General features: G+C 40.8%; 2 protein-coding genes across 2 annotated transcripts in view; one reads left to right on the forward strand and one right to left on the reverse strand.

Moving 5' to 3' along the window:
• Nucleotides 1–8056: 8056 nt before the first annotated feature.
• LOC138948242 (calcium channel flower homolog) lies at nt 8057–16974 on the reverse strand. Its single transcript, XM_070319760.1, has 5 exons — nt 16744–16974; nt 14131–14203; nt 12879–13004; nt 12417–12524; nt 8057–10489 (listed from the first exon to the last, which is right to left on the reverse strand). Exons 1-5 carry the CDS (start codon nt 16856–16858, stop codon nt 10393–10395), a joined length of 519 nt encoding a protein of 172 aa, XP_070175861.1. The 5' UTR covers nt 16859–16974; the 3' UTR covers nt 8057–10392.
• A 259-nt stretch (nt 16975–17233) lies between these two features.
• Nucleotides 17234–18382, forward strand: part of LOC138948253 (ATP-binding cassette sub-family F member 1-like) — a 35813-nt gene continuing 34664 nt past the window's right edge. The window contains exons 1-2 of the mRNA XM_070319772.1: nt 17234–17518; nt 18106–18310. Coding sequence (XP_070175873.1) covers nt 17378–17518; nt 18106–18310 — 346 coding nt within the window. The 5' untranslated portion in view covers nt 17234–17377. The remainder of the gene's footprint in view (nt 17519–18105; nt 18311–18382) is intronic.

The raw sequence follows: 18382 nt of genomic DNA on the forward strand, positions 1-18382 counted from the left end.
GTGTGTGTGTGTGTTCGAGCGTGTGTGTGTGTGTGTGTGTATGTATGTGTGTGCATGTGTGTGTGTGTGTGTATGCGATTGCCGTGTGTCAGTGTTTGTGTGTGTGCATATATATGTATATCAGTATATACATATATGTGTGTGTGTGTCCAGGTAATTTGTGCACGTAGCCGATAGTATTTTAAAGCCCGAACTCCACTCCACAATTTTCCCTCTGTGGTACCACAGCTTTTATTAGCTAAGCTGTCAACACAAGACCTCGTGCTAGCGGTGGTTTGTCTAGCGGAGTAACTTAGGCGTTTACAGTGATGCCAAGCCAAGGAGAGGCCGGGTGCCTCGTATCGTGTTTCTTTCTCTGCTACACTTCTCTCAGCATTCCCCGTTCTTCTTCCACAGCCGGCCACTCAAAGATTTGGCCCACTGACGAGCTTTTCCAATCTCCATGACATAGAGACTTGCATGGTCTCATTTCCTTCTGTACTTCAACCTTCTCTGCAACCAGAATCCGAACTGTGTTTTAGCAGTCTCTACGGGCTGCTTGCTTTATAAAAAAAATTGAAAAAGGCTCAAATCAAGGCATCTAGGTAACTCTTTACTATACGGAAGAATTATGCTGTCTTTTCTTGTGAATTCTACTCCTCCTGTTCACATGATATGGAAGTGATTGAGTGCAACAGAAATAATGGACACTGCGACAAAACAAGTTCTATTCAAGTTGTGTGAATGTAAACCTCTGTCACGTCTGTGTTCGTGTGTTCAGTCAAGTTGTGTGTGTCGGTGTGTGTGTATGTGCGTGTGTGTTGGCGTTTTTTTCAATTTTATTTTTTAGCTTAGGTTAGTTTGATGGCATTACTGTTGACCCATTCGCATTTTGACTGACGCAAGCAATTCCAATTAGCTATTTCAAATATTGAAAAGCTTGCTTTCGCTCGCAGTTCAGTATTTAAAAAAGAAACTCATGTAAATCTGGTACGACACAGCATACCAAATATAATGATGTATATGCTCTCTACATACAAAAGCCTTGCCCAAGTTCAGTGTGTGTGTGTGTGTCTGTGAACATTTGTATAATTAAGATACAGGTTGGAAGATTATTAAGCTTTGCCTGAAGCATATAACTTGTTTAATAAAGTTCAGTCTTAATTCCTCTCTCTCTCACTCACTGTTTTATAAACTTTAACTCTCGAGACCAAAGTATGTGAACAGTAACAACCCTTTTATTCTTTGCTCAGACGCAACAAATCAGCTGAACAGGACTCAAAAACAGCACATTAAAACTACCAAAAAACGTCTTTTGATAAATCACTTCATAATCAGCCTGCCATCGACCAATGCCAAAGATTGATACCATAACTACAGACAGCGATAAATCACTTCATAATCAGCCTACCATCGACCCATGCCAAAGATTTATACCATAACTACAGACAGCAAGTTTTCTACAAAATGCATCATCTGAAAATTCTGTTCCATTACAGACAGCAATTTGTCAAAAGGTCGAAAATTACGTACAGATGAGATTGGCGGGGCAAACAAAGGGGGCAAATGCAGATTCCACATACTTATACCATCGATAATTGGACATAATACTATCTCCTAAGCCAAGAAAAGGATGGGAAAACAAGAAGAAGAAACAAGTCGCGTAAGGCGAAAATACAATATTTAGTCAAGTAGCTGTCGAACTCACAGAATGAAACTGAACGCAGCAAGACCGTATACTCGTAGCATCGTCACTCCACCGCCCGTGGCAAAGGCAGTGCACGTGGAATTGACAAGAAGAGCGGGGTATTCGTTGCGCTGAGAAGGATAGCACGCTTTTCTGTACCTCTCTTTGTTTTAACTTTCTGAGTGTGTTTTTAATCCAAACATATCATATCTATATGTTTTTGGAATCAGGAACCGACAAGGAATAAGATGAAAGTGTCAACGGTTTTTAAATTGATTTGGACAATTTAATTTTGATAATAATTTTGATATATTTAATTTTCAGAGCTTGTTTTTAATCCAAATATAACATATTTATATGTTTTTGGAATCAGAAAATGATGGAGAATAAGATGAACGTAAATTTGGATCGTTTTATAAATTTTTATTTTTTTTTACAATTTTCCGATTTTTAATGACCAAAGTCATTAATTAATTTTTAAGCCACCAAGCTGAAATGCAATACCGAAGTCCGGGCTTCGTCGAAGATTACTTGACCAAAATTTCAACCAATTTGGTTGAAAAATGAGGGCGTGACAGTGCCGCCTCAACTTTCACGAAAAGCCGGATATGACGTCATCAAAGACATTTATCAAAAAAATGAAAAAAATGTTCGGGGATATCAATCCCAGGAACTCTCATGTAAAATGTCATAAAGATCGGTCCAGTAGTTTGGTCTGAATCGCTCTACACACACATACAGACAGACAGACAGACAGACAGACAGACACACACACATACACCACGACCCTCGTCTCGATTCCCCCCTCTACGTTAAAATATTTAGTCAAAACTTGACTAAATATAAAAAGGAAATGCAAGGAAGTTCTGAAAATCAAAAGAATTAAAGAAAGGAAGACAGAAAGGAAGACAGAAAGAAAGACAGACAGTTAAAGAAAGAGAAGAGATTCAGGAATATGTGACCCTCCACCACGAAATGAGTCGGATGTCACCTTGCGCGGTTCTGCGCTAGGCTTAATATACGTCCCGGGGGTGTCAGGCACCAGTGTGGGGGTCACCTGAGTCACAGGCTTATAACTCAAACAGTTTTTGCTCTTTTCTAAAACGGTTTTTACCACTGGATAGAGCATAAAAAACTCTTCAAGAAAATGTAAAAATATAAAAATTATGCAAAGGTGACATGCGACTCATTCCGTGGTGGAGGGTCACATATCATTCTGATCATCATCGCTCAACGGCTATCGCCAGTTATCTGAGCCGAACTCATTTTGACCTGAGGTCAGGATGGGTCACATATGTGCAACTGCTTCACTCTGAAATGCTTCCCATCTTACACATTATAATGATTATATCTATTCATAACTTAAAGACATGAAAATGCTTATATAGTGCTCCATATCCCCAAAATATACATTATCGTACAGTATAATACTTTAGGCCCAACACAAAAAATGGGTACATGTACTTGTATCCACACCTCCTTCAGATGAATCAAAATTGAAAGCTACGACCTAGTTTTAAATTGAATATATATATAAGTTAAGATATAAAATGTCGATTTGTGCTCTTTATACTTTTTTCTTTTAAATATGTTGTGAAACATTTCTTGAATTGAATTGAATTGAATTGCATTGAATTATACTGCATTATGACACTACACATTCATAATACGTCAAGTGTGAAGTAAGACGAAGAAATGATTGACAAAAATACCACCACACTAGTTCATTACTCTCACAAAATAATTTGTGTATATGGTTTCATGTCTTTTCGCACATTTGTGTGTAATCTCTGGCATCAGGATTGAGTCACGTACTGTACAGTCATGCCTTTGTGTCCAAAAGTCCTGGCATTGTCCACTTGGTAGAAAAATTGATGGTCAAAACTATCAGACGACCAGCAGGGGATGGGACAAATACGTCAGTTCACAAATGTTTGCATCAAAGGCCTAAAGACCAGGGCAGGGGAACAAGAGTATCCCTGTGAGTCATGCACTTTCCCAGTGAGGGTACAGCCACTAATTTGAATTCATACAACTCAAAGTACACCATGTATCATTAAACCAAACAGTGTATATTATTAACAGCTATTGTGTTTTCAGCGTAGCATTAGGGTCCGATATTTAGACGAGACAAGTATAATGCCGACGAGTCGAAGACGAGTCGCATTATACTTGTTCGAGTCTAAATATCGGACCCTATTGCTACGCTGAAAACACAATAGCGATTATATAGCTGTTATGACCTTGATTTGTTGTTCCAAACTTACAAAATGACAGTTTTTGCGTCGATGCGTTGATCTCAGGTTTTGATAGCAGACAAACTTCTTACGCGCATCATGTTCGCGCAGACATGCACACCGCTACACGCTTTCTGACTTTGGAAGAAAAACTGACTCCAAGTGCATTCGACTTCACAACACAGTTGTTGAAACAGCTTTTTAAGTTGTCAGTGTATGCTGTTGTCGATAGAAACATCGCCGTGGTACAGATGGGTAAAGCGGAATCATGCGTCGGCCATTTTTCTCAATATGCTTTTGGATATTGAGTAAAATGGCCGACTTCCGCCGCATTATGCTTTGATGATCGGAAGAGACCATCCAATCACAGCCCCCGAATTCCCCCACGTGTTAATCAGAATAGCTATATATATATATAGTCCTCCACAAAAATTAAATGCTTAAGCAGTTGCCCTGTAATATATGATGAACAGACCACGAATGATAAAGAGCACATAATATGTAGATCAGTGAGTGTGATGTGAAATGAAAGAGTACTTTGTACAGCAAACACCCAACAAACTAAAAAGACCACACACACACAATCTAAAAGAAAACAGACAACTTCAGATTCCTGTTACAGTGGAACCCCCTTTTTACCACCTCCAACAATCTGAGAAAATCAGGTCTTAAAATGGAGGGAGTCTTTAAATGGGGGAGGGGGGATGGGGGGGTGCTCCACTGTACAAACCTACGATAACAGGAATAACAGCAACACTCCATCCACTGGGCTAAGCCATGTATTGTATGTCTTACAACATCAACCAATCAAACCAAAAAATAGTCCTGTAGTCCTACCTCCAAAATTGCAAAACTTAATGTACATAAAGTTTCCATCACTTGACAAACACACACACACATTCAAATACTTTTGTCTTCTCCGTGTTAATTGCCTAGGTTTTTACTTGTCTATTCTACACACTGTAAGCTAAATTTACCTCACTTAAAACAATACGTTGTTTTTGTTTTCCAACACAGAGACATTCCCAGGATTTTCATTTTAATGAAGTCACAAATATTAATCTTCAAACATACAAGTCCGTACTAAATGCACAAAAGTTAATTAAGCATATGGAACATATCACATAATATATTTCTCACATTCACAAAGCGATAACATCAAGACCTTAGCATAATGCTGCCACTGACAAAGACAACACAACTCACAAACAACAGCTAAAACTAGGCAGACAGCCAAAACAGAAAAATAAAAATCATAATTATCAAACCACTGCAGTGAAATGAAACAATAACAAATGAGCAGAAGCATGCAACTTTTTCATAGCTTTACATGGAACTGAATAACGTTAATGAAAATATCACAGCCAGTACAGTGAAAATAATGTACCCACAACAGAAACAGAAACACTTTTGCGCCAGCGGAAATGAAGACAAAATACAGTGCATCATTTTCATGACAATAAAAAAGTCCCATGTAGGTACAAGTAATACAGATGTATCAATACATACAGCATCAAGTAATACAGATGTATCAATACACACAGCATCAAGTAATACAGATGTATCAATACATACAGCATCAAGTAATACAGATGTATCAATACACACAGCATCAAGTAATACAGATGTATCAATACATACAGCATCAAGTAATACAGATGTATCAATACACACAGCATCAAGTAATACAGATGTATCAATACACACAGTATCAATACATACAGCATCAAGTAATACAGGTATCAATACATACAGCATCAAGTAATACAGATGTATCAATACACACAGCATCAAGTAATACAGATGTATCAATACATACAGCATCAAGTAATACAGGTATCAATACATACAGCATCAAGTAATACAGATGTATCAATACACACAGCATCAAGTAATACAGATGTATCAATACATACAGCATCAAGTAATACAGATGTATCAATACATACAGCATCAAGTAATACAGATGTATCAATACATACAGCATCAAGTAGACTACTGTACAATAAATTAGGCAACGAAGCTGTCAGTACATGTACCTACATTAATGCTTTGCAAATCACCAAGGTAAGCACGACCAAAGTATATATATATATGCACTAAAGCATTGTGTGTTCTCGTTTGTTTGAACCTTAATTAAGAATAAAAAAAACAAGAAAGGTAAGTTCTTAACTCCCATGTCTTCGATCAAGTTCTCTGGATCAGCTGACAACAAAAATGATCATTTTAATTTGTGATGTCTCGATGACCTAGCTGTCAACATTCTTGGGAGAGGAGGGCAAGAAACATGATTGGACGCCAAACAAACATGCCTTTGGTAATATCCCCCTGAATCTTTCAGCAATATTATGAAATTTGTTGACTTGGAAAGTACACAAGTCTGATTTTACCTTCAGATTCAGTTCAAGATTATATTTATTTTGCAACCCAGCTACATAGCATAAATATGTGTGGTAAATAACTCAAGCGGAAGTCATCATTACTAATTACACTGTAACTGGCAATCACTTACCAATAAATTGCTCTATTGATAGAACTTCATGTTCACCATTTAGATCGACCAACAACCAAGAATACAAGTACATCAACTATGATTATTTCACATGCAAAATCATTATTTCACAAGCACTTTATACGGTCTTCACACTCAAGTTTTCTTGCAAAAAACAATGCATACATGTATAGACAATTACAAAGAGAAATTGGTCCCATACTAATAATAATAACGATTACTTATATAGCGCGTAAACCTCGTGGTGACGAGCCCAGAGCGCTTTACACTTACACAATCATAATACAAACAAGGAAAGAGAACTAAATCCGAATAAATTCAAACATGGTCACACACACCCACACACGCACGCACGTACTACTCAAATACATCTGAACTACACCCACCCATATCCAGGCACGCACGCAAACACACACACACACTCTCACACACACACACACACAGACTCGCACACATTCAGACAAATAAAGACAAGATCATGCCAACAATTATGACAAAATGTTTGGCTGTGACATCAGTATCTGCTGTGTATAGCTTTATATCAATCAATCAGATATCAAAACACAATGTCCTAAGAGATTCTATCCAGCTTAAACTTTGTGCGAGCACACGAGTGTGTTTGTGTGCGTCACTTTGTGTGTGTGCGCTTGTGTATATAGTGTGCATGTGTGTCACTGTGTGTGTGTGTGTGTGTGTAGTTGGCATGTGTGTTACTGTGTGTGTGAGCGCGTTTGTGTGCGTGGTGTCTGTGTGTGTGCATGTGTGCGTACGTTCATGCGTCTGTGCATGCATGTGGGTGTGTGCATGGTTGACTCTGTGTGTGCAGAGTGTGTGTGTGTGTGTTTATTTGTGAGTGCGAGTGAGTGTGTGAAAAATATCAAAAGTGCTATGAATTATCAGAACAGTCTTTCTAATAACTTTGTCTTTGACTGCAAACAGATGAACCCCTATTACGTGCACCCCTATCTCCCCCTGACTTCTCTCCCTTGTTGTACCACTGTGGTTTTGCTTAATAAATTAGAAGGTGCAATCGACTTCTCTCCCTTGTTGTACCACTGTGGTTTTGCTTAATAAATTAGAAGGTGCAATCGACTTCTCTCCCTTGTTGTACCACTGTGGTTTTGCTTAATAAATTAGAAGGTGCAATCGACTTCTCTCCCTTGTTGTACCACTGTGGTTTTGCTTAATAAATTAGAAGGTGCAATCGACTTCTGCCAGTCTTTCTGTTGTGCATTTAGATCACTTCTTCTTCAGCATTTGTTTTTGTAGATCACTGAACTGACACCGTTCTCGGACGCAACACAAAATGAACAAGAAAAGGATGCAGGACAATCCCAACTAATAATCACTATACACTACTACTGCAGTGGAACCCCCTGTTAAGACCCCTCAGTAAGACCCCTCAGTAAGACCCCTCAGTAAGACCCCTCAGTAAGACCCCTCAGTAAGACCCCTCAGTAAGACCCCTCAGTAAGACCCCTCAGTAAGACCCCTCAGTAAGACCCCTCAGTAAGACCCCTCAGTAAGACCCCTCAGTAAGACCCCTCAGTAAGACCCCTCAGTAAGACCCCTCAGTAAGACCCCTCAGTAAGACCCCTCAGTAAGACCCCTCAGTAAGACCCCTCAGTAAGACCCCTCAGTAAGACCCCTCAGTAAGACTCCTCAGTAAGACCCCTCAGTAAGACTCCTCCCTGACCCGGTTTTCTCACACTTTCTATTCATAACCTCTGTACATTTACCCTCAGTAAGACTCCTCCCTGACCCGGTTTTATCACACTTTCTATTCATAACCTCTGTACATATACCCTCAGTAAGACTCCTCCCTGACCCGGTTTTCTCACACTTTCTATTCATAACCTCTGTACATTTACCCTCAGTAAGACTCCTCCCTGACCCGGTTTTATCACACTTTCTATTCATAACCTCTGTACATATACCCTCAGTAAGACTCCTCCCTGACCCGGTTTTCTCACACTTTCTATTCATAACCTCTGTACATATACCCTCAGTAAGACCCCTCCCTGACCCGGTTTTCTCACACTTTCTATTCATAACCTCTGTACATATACCCTCAGTAAGACCCCTCCCTGACCCGGTTTTCTCACACTTTCTATTCATAACCTCTGTACATATACCCTCAGTAAGACCCCTCCCTGACCCGGTTTTCTCACACTTTCTATTCATAACCTCTGTACATTTACCCTCAGCAAGACTCCTCCCTGACCCGGTTTTATCACACTTTCTATTCATAACCTCTGTACATTTACCCCCATTTTGTTTGTTTGTTCGTTCATGGGCTGAAACTCCAACGGCTTTTGACCGTTTTTACCCCGCCATTTAGGCAGCCATACGCCGCTTTCAGAGGAAGCATGCTGGGTATTTTCGTGTTTCTATAACCCACCGAACTCTGACATGGATTACAGGATCTTTTTCGTGCGCACTTTGTCTTGTGCTTGCGTGTACACACGGGGGTGTTCGGACACCGAGGAGAGTCTGCACACAAAGTTGTCTCTGAGAAATAAATCTCTCGCCGAACATGGGGACGAACTCACGCTGACAGCGGCCAACTGGATACAAATCCAGCGCGCTACCGACTGAGCTACATCCCCGCCCCAATTTGAAGGTCATAAAAGGGAGGTTCCCCTGTAATACAAACTATTACAAATTGAACAATTCATTTCAGTCCAGTGTCACACTCACTCTCTCTTTCGCTCTCTCTATTTGTACTGTAATACAAACTATTACAAATTGAACAATTCATTTCAGTCCAGTGTCACACACTCACTCTCTCTCTCGCTCTCTCTATTTGTACTGTAATACAAACTATTACATGACACTGGACTGAAATGAATTGTTCAATTTGTCAAATTGAACAATTCATTTCAGTCCAGTGTCACACACTCACTCTCTCACTCTCTCTCTCTATTTGTACTGTAATACAAACTATTACAAATTGAACAATTCATTTCAGTCCAGTGTCACACACTCACTCTCTCTCTCGCTCTCTCTATTTGTACTGTAATACAAACTATTACAAATTGAACAATTCATTTCAGTCCAGTGTCACACACTCACTCTCTCTCTTGCTCTCTCTATTTGTACTGTAATACAAACTATTACAAATTGAACAATTCATTTCAGTCCAGTGTCACACACTCACTCTCTCTCTCGCTCTCTCTATTTGTTTAAGGATAGGTTGTTAGACAAGGAAATGTGCCTTAAACCTCCATCCTTTTAAAATTACGTTCGTTTGTTCGTTCTCTCTCACACACACATACACTCTCTCACACATGCGTGAAAGGGGCTATTGACCTTAAAGTACTGACATTTTCAGTATCCAATCTCTCGCTCTTAGTCTCACTCATAATGCATCTAGAAATGTCTTATCGATTGCTGGACACGTTGATTATGTCATTTGTACTGTTGGTAACTTTACTTCCATTTCTTCTTATATTGAGTAAACCCTCAATGGGCGAGGGCCAGATAAAAAAAAAAACATGTTTGCATCGCTTATTCTGTCACCCTCAGAAAAAAAGTTAAAAATTCTATCTCTCACACATTCACCATTTCTAGCCAATAGACTCACTTGGCGTGACATCAAAAGACATTATTGCACATAGCCTGATACTTAATGAGTTCTTTACAATCACTCGACCATGGTTTCTTCCGGTTAGCACAAGACATCACCACGTACTGGCCCAGCCACTGTCAAAGCGAACTCCACAACACGACTGATCACTCTGCAAATCTGCCTCCAGGTACACTGCTGGTAATGTCCTCTGTCCCTTGTCCAAACAAAATGAACACAATTCACCCCTTACTGATGCCACAAGTCATCCAGATCCCCACAAGCATACAGTGTTAAGGACTGTCACATGTGTCGACGCATCCAGCAACTCTCATGAAGAACCATGGTGGCAATATAGGTCAGTGGAGGGGGTGGGGGGACTGAGTGTGAGTGAACACGTCAGACGTTATCATTGCACCGACGCCGTTTCCTCGTTAGCCATCAAAGTCTCCTTCATCTCCACGTCGTCGCCCTTCGCCCGATTCATCATGGTGTCTCGGTCAGCCCTGTAACAACAGACAACAAAATTATCAATGGCAATGACAATTCTTTTTTTTACGAGGGTAACAAGAAGTATTATATTATATAGATATGCTTTTTGGCATCTGGCTCTCGCCCTAAACAGGGACTAATATACTACTAAAACTACATGTTCTATTAAAACTCATTTCATGAATACATAATCATTGGAGGGGAGGGGGAGGGGGGGGGGGGGAGGAGAGACATAAGTTTTTGTACATAAAGCACATTATATTGAAACATTGTAATTATGGTGATAGCATGGTCATGACGTACACAAACACTGAAGGAAGTACACCAGGATAAAAATATCACCTACCATCAGCAGGCTGATCTCCACATATTTCTTTCTTTCTAAATGACTTCTTCTTCTTGTTTTTTGCACGAGTGGAATTTTACGTGTATGACCGTTTTTACCCCGCCATTTAGGAAGCCATACGCCGTTTTCGGAGGAAGCATGCTGGGTATTTTCGTGTTTCTATAAACCACCGAACTCTGACATGGATTACAGGATCTTTTTCGTGCGCACTTGGTCTTGTGCTTGCGTGTACACACGGGGGTGTTCAGACACCGAGGAGAGTCTGCACACAAAGTTGACTCTGAGAAATAAATCTCTCGCCGAACGTGGGGACGAACTCACGCTGACAGCGGCCAACTGGATACAAATCCAGCGCGCTACCGACTGAGCTACATCCCCGCCCATTTATTTTTTTTAAATGACAGGACCCCTCCCCAAAGAACAAAATTGGGCAGCACCATACTGCGTGACAACTTGCTCTCCCCAGGGAGAATGATATACTTAGCTAACAGACATTTCCATGAGGGCTACTTCACAGGGCTACACCATACTGCGTGACAACTTGCTCTCCCCAGGAAGAATGATATACTTAGCTAACCGACATTTCCATGAGGGCTACTTCACAGGGCTACACCATACTGCGTGACAACTTGCTCTCCCCAGGGAGAATGATATACTTAGCTAACAGACATTTCCATGAGGGCTACTTCACAGGGCTACACCATACTGCGTGACAACTTGCTCTCCCCAGGAAGAATGATATACTTAGCTAACCGACATTTCCATGAGGGCTACTTCACAGGGCAGCACCATACTGCGTGACAACTTGCTCTCCCCAGGGAGAATGATATACTTAGCTAACAGACATTTCCATGAGGGCTACTTCACAGGGCTACACCATACTGCGTGACAACTTGCTCTCCCCAGGGAGAATGATATACTTAGCTAACAGACATTTCCATGAGGGCTACTTCACAGGGCTACACCATACTGCGTGACAACTTGCTCTCCCCAGGGAGAATGATATACTTAGCTAACAGACATTTCCATGAGGGCTACTTCACAGGGCTACACCATACTGCATGACAACTTGCTCTCCCCAGGAAGAATGATATACTTAGCTAACCGACATTTCCATGAGGGCTACTTCACAGGGCTACATCATACTGACCTAAATTCATTATTTAACTAATTTGTCAATGTTATTATTCATGGATTTTGGGGGGATAATTTTTGTCTAATTCAATGTATCTCAAAGAAGCTTGTTTATTTAAACCAGTGATAACCCATGTAGTTTATTGCACACTCTATTCTGCAAAAGCTCATATGCAGAGTATGTTTATTCCTCAGACAACAACTGACAAAGTCTCTCGATCTCTCCTTGTGTGTGTAAGCACGTGTGTGTGTGCACAGGTGTGTGTGTGTGTGTGTGTATTTGTGTGTGTGTGTGTACATGAGTGCGGGTTTGTGTGTCCGTGTCTGTCTACCTGTGTCTGTCTGTCCCTGCTCATAAATATGTGCACACATGTATGTATGACAATATAACTTCCATGTTAGCAATCAAAATTGTGCATCCAAAGTTGTACATATTTCCCGTACGCTGAGACCACACTCACTTTTTGCCCAGAGCGATGATGCCATAGATCCCCCCAGAGGCGAAGACCAGCATGCAGCCGATCGCTGTGGTGATGGAGAAACACAGAATGAGCGGCAGTATCGCAGGCCTGAAAACATACACCATCAAGTTACATCCACTCACTGGCAATCCGTGTCTGTGGTCCCCTTAAGCTTTTCATAACTCTGAATATTATGTATAAAAAATTGTATCATTGTGGCCATACCATTTTTCATGTTCACAGAAAACCAAGTATTCTGACTTGCTTTGACAAACTAAATAAGTCTAACAAAAAAAGGGTGACATAAAATCCACCCAAGTCTGAGTGTCTCTCTGGATCTCTCTCTCTGTCTCTCACTCTGTCTCTGTGTTTCTCTCTCTCACACACGTGACACACACACACACATGAACTCACACACACATACATACAACCTGTAGCCAATATTTAGATGTGAAAACTCACAAGCCATAAAAGATAGCTTTTTGGAAAGGGCTGCGACGTTCACTGAAGCGCGACACTGGCTGAACGAAGTCCAGGAACTGGCAGCAGCAGGGAGCCTCAAACAGTATCAGCATGAACCCTTGCAACCTGCAGGCAACACAAGATATATACCTTATCACAACACAACAGTATCAACTCATTAAACCCTTTTTTTTCTTCTTTTTCTATTTTTAAAGGAGATCAGACTTCTTTTTTTTGTCCCATCAGCGGGTACTATTTCGGATGGGGTTTTATTGTGATGTCGCCAACTGTAAACTTATAACCCTTTCACTCGCTCTCTCTCTCTTTCTTGATAACTTTCTTTCTCTTCCGTTTGTTGGGAATTTGTAATCCAATATGTTTTTTCAGTTACATGCAAAATGGACACTGGTTTTTATACTGGACATTCTTTTTCCTGTTACAGCTACTTCTCCTTCTTTCTCTCTCTCTCTCTCTCTCTCCCTCCCTCTCTTTCTCTCTCTCCCTCCATCCCTCTCCCCCCTCTGTCTCTCTCACTCTTCCTCTTCGCGCCCTCCCTCTCTATTCCTTCTCTCCCTCTCTCTCTCTATCTCTCAGACCCCCCCCCCCCCCACCCCATCCATATCTCCCCCTCTCTCTCTCCCTCAATCTTCTCTTGCTCACCCTCTCTCTCTCTCTCCCTCCATGCCCAGCCCCCCTCTCTCTATTCCCCTCCTCTTACTTCTCACTCTCTGTCATTAAACCATTTATATAATAGTTAATGCAACCTTCAAGCAGCACAAGACTCGAGAGTTCCATTATAATGCCATCTTGTACAGGTCGATCCCTCCTCTCTGCCCCCCCCCCCCCCCCCCCCCCCCCCCCCCACCCCCCCCCACTCTTAACCTTACCGGATCACGCTTCGGACTACTTCGTGTACGACCCATACTTTCCAAAATATGATTCAACGTAAAAAGCATGGGTCATTCACGACCCACGCCATCGGAATAACGTAATTCCATCATGCGGACTGTGTAGTTCAAATTACGTCATCGTTTATTTGTTTGTTTACAAAGATAATCTTTCAAAAGTTGGGCACTGGGAAGGTCATATGGTGATTGGAGATTACATGAAGTCTCAATTAAAACCTCTAAACAGTTTCAGAGATAAAGACGATTTTGTGAGGCTCTGGGTCGTCCACGAAACCACGAAGCACGGTGAAGGTTAAACAAACCACACAAGCATCAATAATGAATACGAGACGGGTGTTACTTACATGAGCATAATGCCGGCGACAAGACAAAGGGGAGTGAATGTGATGCAGCGAAACAACCCTGCGATTACTGCCCCTGTTGAGAAGAAAACAAATTGTACTCATGCATTGGTATGATGAAGCAGCACGACAAGTTTTAACCTGCACAGCTTTCAAGTGTGTATACATTTATTACTTATATGATCGATCTACATATCTACAAGGAGAATTTGTGGTCAAATTCAACCACTTCTATTTGCAATGGGTTGCCTGTTGCTTTTGATGCCTCATTTATACATCACATCAAATCAGTAATATAATTATATATTGTTGTTTCCAATTCCAAAACAAGAATCACTTATTTAAAATAAAATATTGAAGTATACATGTATTTTGTAGCATCCACCATTAGGCAAAAAAAGAAGAAGTTTGATTCCTTCTTTTAACTGCGTTTTATTTTATTATTTTTATTTATCATAATTTTTTGTTTGAAGGTAGTGTTTTTGTTAACACGAGCCTAGGTTACTTTTTTATTGGTCTGAAATCACACAAACTGGGTCCCTTGCTGGTAGAGAAAAGTATAGTTTTCCTTGCAAGTCTGCTACATCAAATTTTGTCCTTTAAACAAAATGATTGTTGAAGGGTCAAAAGAACATGTTAGGGTTGGAGAAAAAATAAGGGTCGGTAGTAAACAATGACTTTTTTTAAATCCTTCATGTGGTATATTATCCAGATGTGTGTTTCTTTCAGGCGAGACTTGCTCGCTGCTAGCCTCTCACGGAGCAAGGAAGCGAGAGTGAATATGAAACAGTTTGATGACTATGCACAAGAACTAAACACCATTGTGACACCGATAAGATTATACGCACTGTTGGTCAACAGCCACATTTTGTCTCCCGTATTGAGCACCTCCAATACGTGCTAGCGTTCTCTCGCCAAATCCTAGCACGGTACGTACTTCCTCTCCCCACTCGCCAATTCTTCCCTTAATGAAACGGGGGACACAGGTTAAATAGCTTTGCGGAATGTACGTCGCATTTGGGTGATGTAGTGGAACCCCTCCCACCCACCTCTTCCAAGACTTCTATTTCTAACAAATCTGAGAAAATGATAGATCTTAAAAACTGCCCTTTTAAGTGGACTAGCTAGTGGTATCAAATTACAGAATTATTAATACTACAGACAACATGATTAACATGGAAGCGTAAATCTTAAAACGGAGGTGGTCTCAGAATTTTCGGGGGAGGGGTGTCTTAAGGCCCCCCCCCCAAAAAAAGGTCTGTTTACGGTAACCCGACCGACCCTATTTTTTTCGCGCGACCCTAGACTTTTTTTTTTGGCATTTGGGGGGGGAAAAAAAAAAAAAATCTTGTTTTTTTTGCAAAATAACGTAAAAATATGGTTTTTTGGAGAGAAAAAAAAAAATAATCCCGACCTACCGACCCTATTTTTTTGGCCTATGTTACCGTAAACAGACCTATTTTTTTTTGTGGCCTAAAACATCAGGTTGGTGGAATCCTGTATGTAGCTGCAGGGTTTAGCCTGGGAGAAAAAGGCAATGGGACATTTATCCCCCTCAACCAAATTCTGATGGGACAAGGTCGAAAGCAAGACACGCAAACGACCAAAGATGCAAAATTATGCAATATGGTGCCATCTGAGAGTCAGCCGCTATATCGTGTTATCGCTGTATGTATGTGTGTGTGTGTGTGTGTCACAGTGTGTGTGTGTCACAGTGTGTGTGTGTCACAGTGTGTGTGTGTGTGTGTATGTGTGTGTGTGTGTGCGTATGTCCGGTGTGTAATTCTGATGTAAAGTGTACATTTGGTGTCGCAGTGGTACGTAATCTCAATGCGCCCTTTGACGCAGTGAAGGGAATTGTAATGGGACATTTTCAGATTTAATGTGCCAATGGTGCAGGGCGCACTAGTAAATGAAACCCTGTAGCTGAATGCAATCCAATCAATATGCTTTAAATAATACTAATAGTAATAATAGTATTACCCACTGCCCAGTTCTGTCATGATTGTACATGTACTTCAATTGCTAGTTTGATCAACACAACTAGATTTTTAAATGTTTAATTCAAAACCAACACTATTATATATTTGTTTAAACCAGTGTTTTTGTTATGTAGTAGTAGTAGTAGTAGTATATAGGGGCGGCTATATTTGTTAGCCGAAGGCCGCGAGGCCTTATTGGTGCCCCTTCTTTGTCAGATACTTTGCATGCCTAAATCCCTATTCTTTCAATGCTTTCAATCAAAGTCGTAAAAAAGGTTAAGAAATTTTGGAGAATTGTCCAAGAAGTTTTTGAAGGCGTCTACTGTGGGTGCGAATTTTATGTTAGCGGGTAGTGCATTCCAATTGTTAGCAACTCTTTGAGAAAATAGGGTAATACATTTCTATTTAAATGTTAAAACCTTGAAGTTGATTGTATACAGGTAGGTTGATTCATTATCTCGGTTCACAAAGTACACGTTGTAACTTCTTAATAATGCGTGGCTATACTCACTGGCGTCTGGGTACCTTAAATCTAGTAACACTACGCAGCTGTCAACAAATAATATCGATACAACAGGACACATCAAGTTTAAACAATTAAGAAGGAGAAAGAAAACATCGATGCTTTTCTCACCCAAACCACCAATAACACAAATTGCCTTGGCACTAATTCTGCACCACCAGGTGATCCCGTCGTCCGTTGGCGCGCTGACAGTAGATATTGGAGCGTTACTTTGTCCCTGACCCATGTTACCTCACAGTCAAACTCTACAACAACTTGTTGAAATGAAAACCACAAACAAAACAACCTTCTGTCGTTCTCGCCACAGGCCGAATAGCAGACAACGTGGAGATTGTGTATATGACGTCACCTCCTACCTCATTCTCATGTGATTTGTGCGCAACCTAAAAAAAGAACACACATGTCGGACTGAACGAGTTGTGGTTCTATGTATCACATGCCATCATACGAACATTAATTTTAGTAATTGAAGCTATTTTTAAAACATGTTCTGTTTAAATATATACAATTTTGATAAACAAGACCTGAGTAAAAGGACAGAGTGTAAAAGATGACGTCATCAAAATTTGTGCGAGAGAAAATAGACAAAACCGGAAGCTGGGAAAACACATGTGCCATCACCACAGTATTTCACAGTCAGGCACTGAAGTTGCACCGACAGGCAAGAAATCGACAAATCGGGATCGTTTGATCTGATGAACAGTTAGTCCAGTTAACAAAGACGTCCGCTGACAGAATCCTCATAATGCCAAAAAAGAACAAGAAGAAGAATCCGGACGACGACTGGAACGACGAGGAATCCGAGACGAAACTGTCAGCCCAGATGGACGAACTAGCAGTAGCAACTGGTGACGGGCAAGAAGGGGAGAAGAAGAAAAAGAAAAAGGTGATTAAATTTCTGTTTTGTTTGAATGAAAATGTAATCAAAAGTAAATCGTTACGGGCGTAGCATTGTTTTTGATCAAATGTCATAACCAAAGATATTAAATCAACAATAACGTGATACAGATCGTACTGATTCAGTTCAACTTCAAGTATGGCTTAAAACTATAGTATAACTTCATATTGCAGTGCCTGACTGTGAAATACCGTGGTTTACTTGACTTGACTTGAAATAAAAAGACCTAAAAATACTGTACTCATGTGTTTGACGAAGACGAAACGAATAACAAATCACGATGTTTGGACCACTAGGGTCTTCCTCAGGCACAAAACACAGAAAAAAGAAGACAGACAAATATCACAAACCAAAACAAACAGAATTGACTTGACTTTTTGAGTGTTTGAGGCCCGTGACATTAGATGAGATACACAGGTGTTAAGGTGGTATCACTATCAGCCATCTGCACTTAGGGCAACATTACTGGGTTTTTTTTACGTGTGACTCACTGACTGTGGTGATAATTAGGGGTCTTAAAAAAAAGGGGTACGTACCTCTGTATTAATTTGCTGACTTTATGCATGGTGCGTCAGGACAAGAAGCCGAAGAAGAGCAAGCTGGACTTGCTGCGGGAGGTGGTGGCCCAGGAGGAGAATGGGGAGGAGGGGGAAGAAGGGGGCATGGAGGACAAGTTGGACTTCAAGCCTCCCCCTCCCAAAGCCGCCGCAGCTCTGTCACCGGGCGATGAGGATGAAGACGAGGAGGAGGAAATCTACAACTCTGATAACGAAGAGAAAGGTAACTGAGTGTGATGGTGTGCATGCGCCAGGTATTTATGATAGGTAGTCGTAACTGATCTTTCTTTCTTTT

The sequence above is a fragment of the Littorina saxatilis genome, linkage group LG15 (assembly GCF_037325665.1).
Source record: "Littorina saxatilis isolate snail1 linkage group LG15, US_GU_Lsax_2.0, whole genome shotgun sequence".
NCBI classification, from domain to species: domain Eukaryota; kingdom Metazoa; phylum Mollusca; class Gastropoda; order Littorinimorpha; family Littorinidae; genus Littorina; species Littorina saxatilis.

Excerpts from the sequence above, each read along its gene's own strand:
- LOC138948242 (XM_070319760.1), bottom strand. The coding sequence starts at position 16,858 with ATGGGTCAGGGACAAAGTAACGCTCCAATATCTACTGTCAGCGCGCCA. Across the intron at positions 12,525-12,878 it reads AAAGCTATCTTTTATGGCTT|GCCTGCGATACTGCCGCTCA; the intron begins GTGAGTTTTCAC and ends GTATGTTTTCAG. Across the intron at positions 10,490-12,416 it reads ATCATCGCTCTGGGCAAAAA|GGCTGACCGAGACACCATGA; the intron begins GTGAGTGTGGTC and ends CTGTTGTTACAG.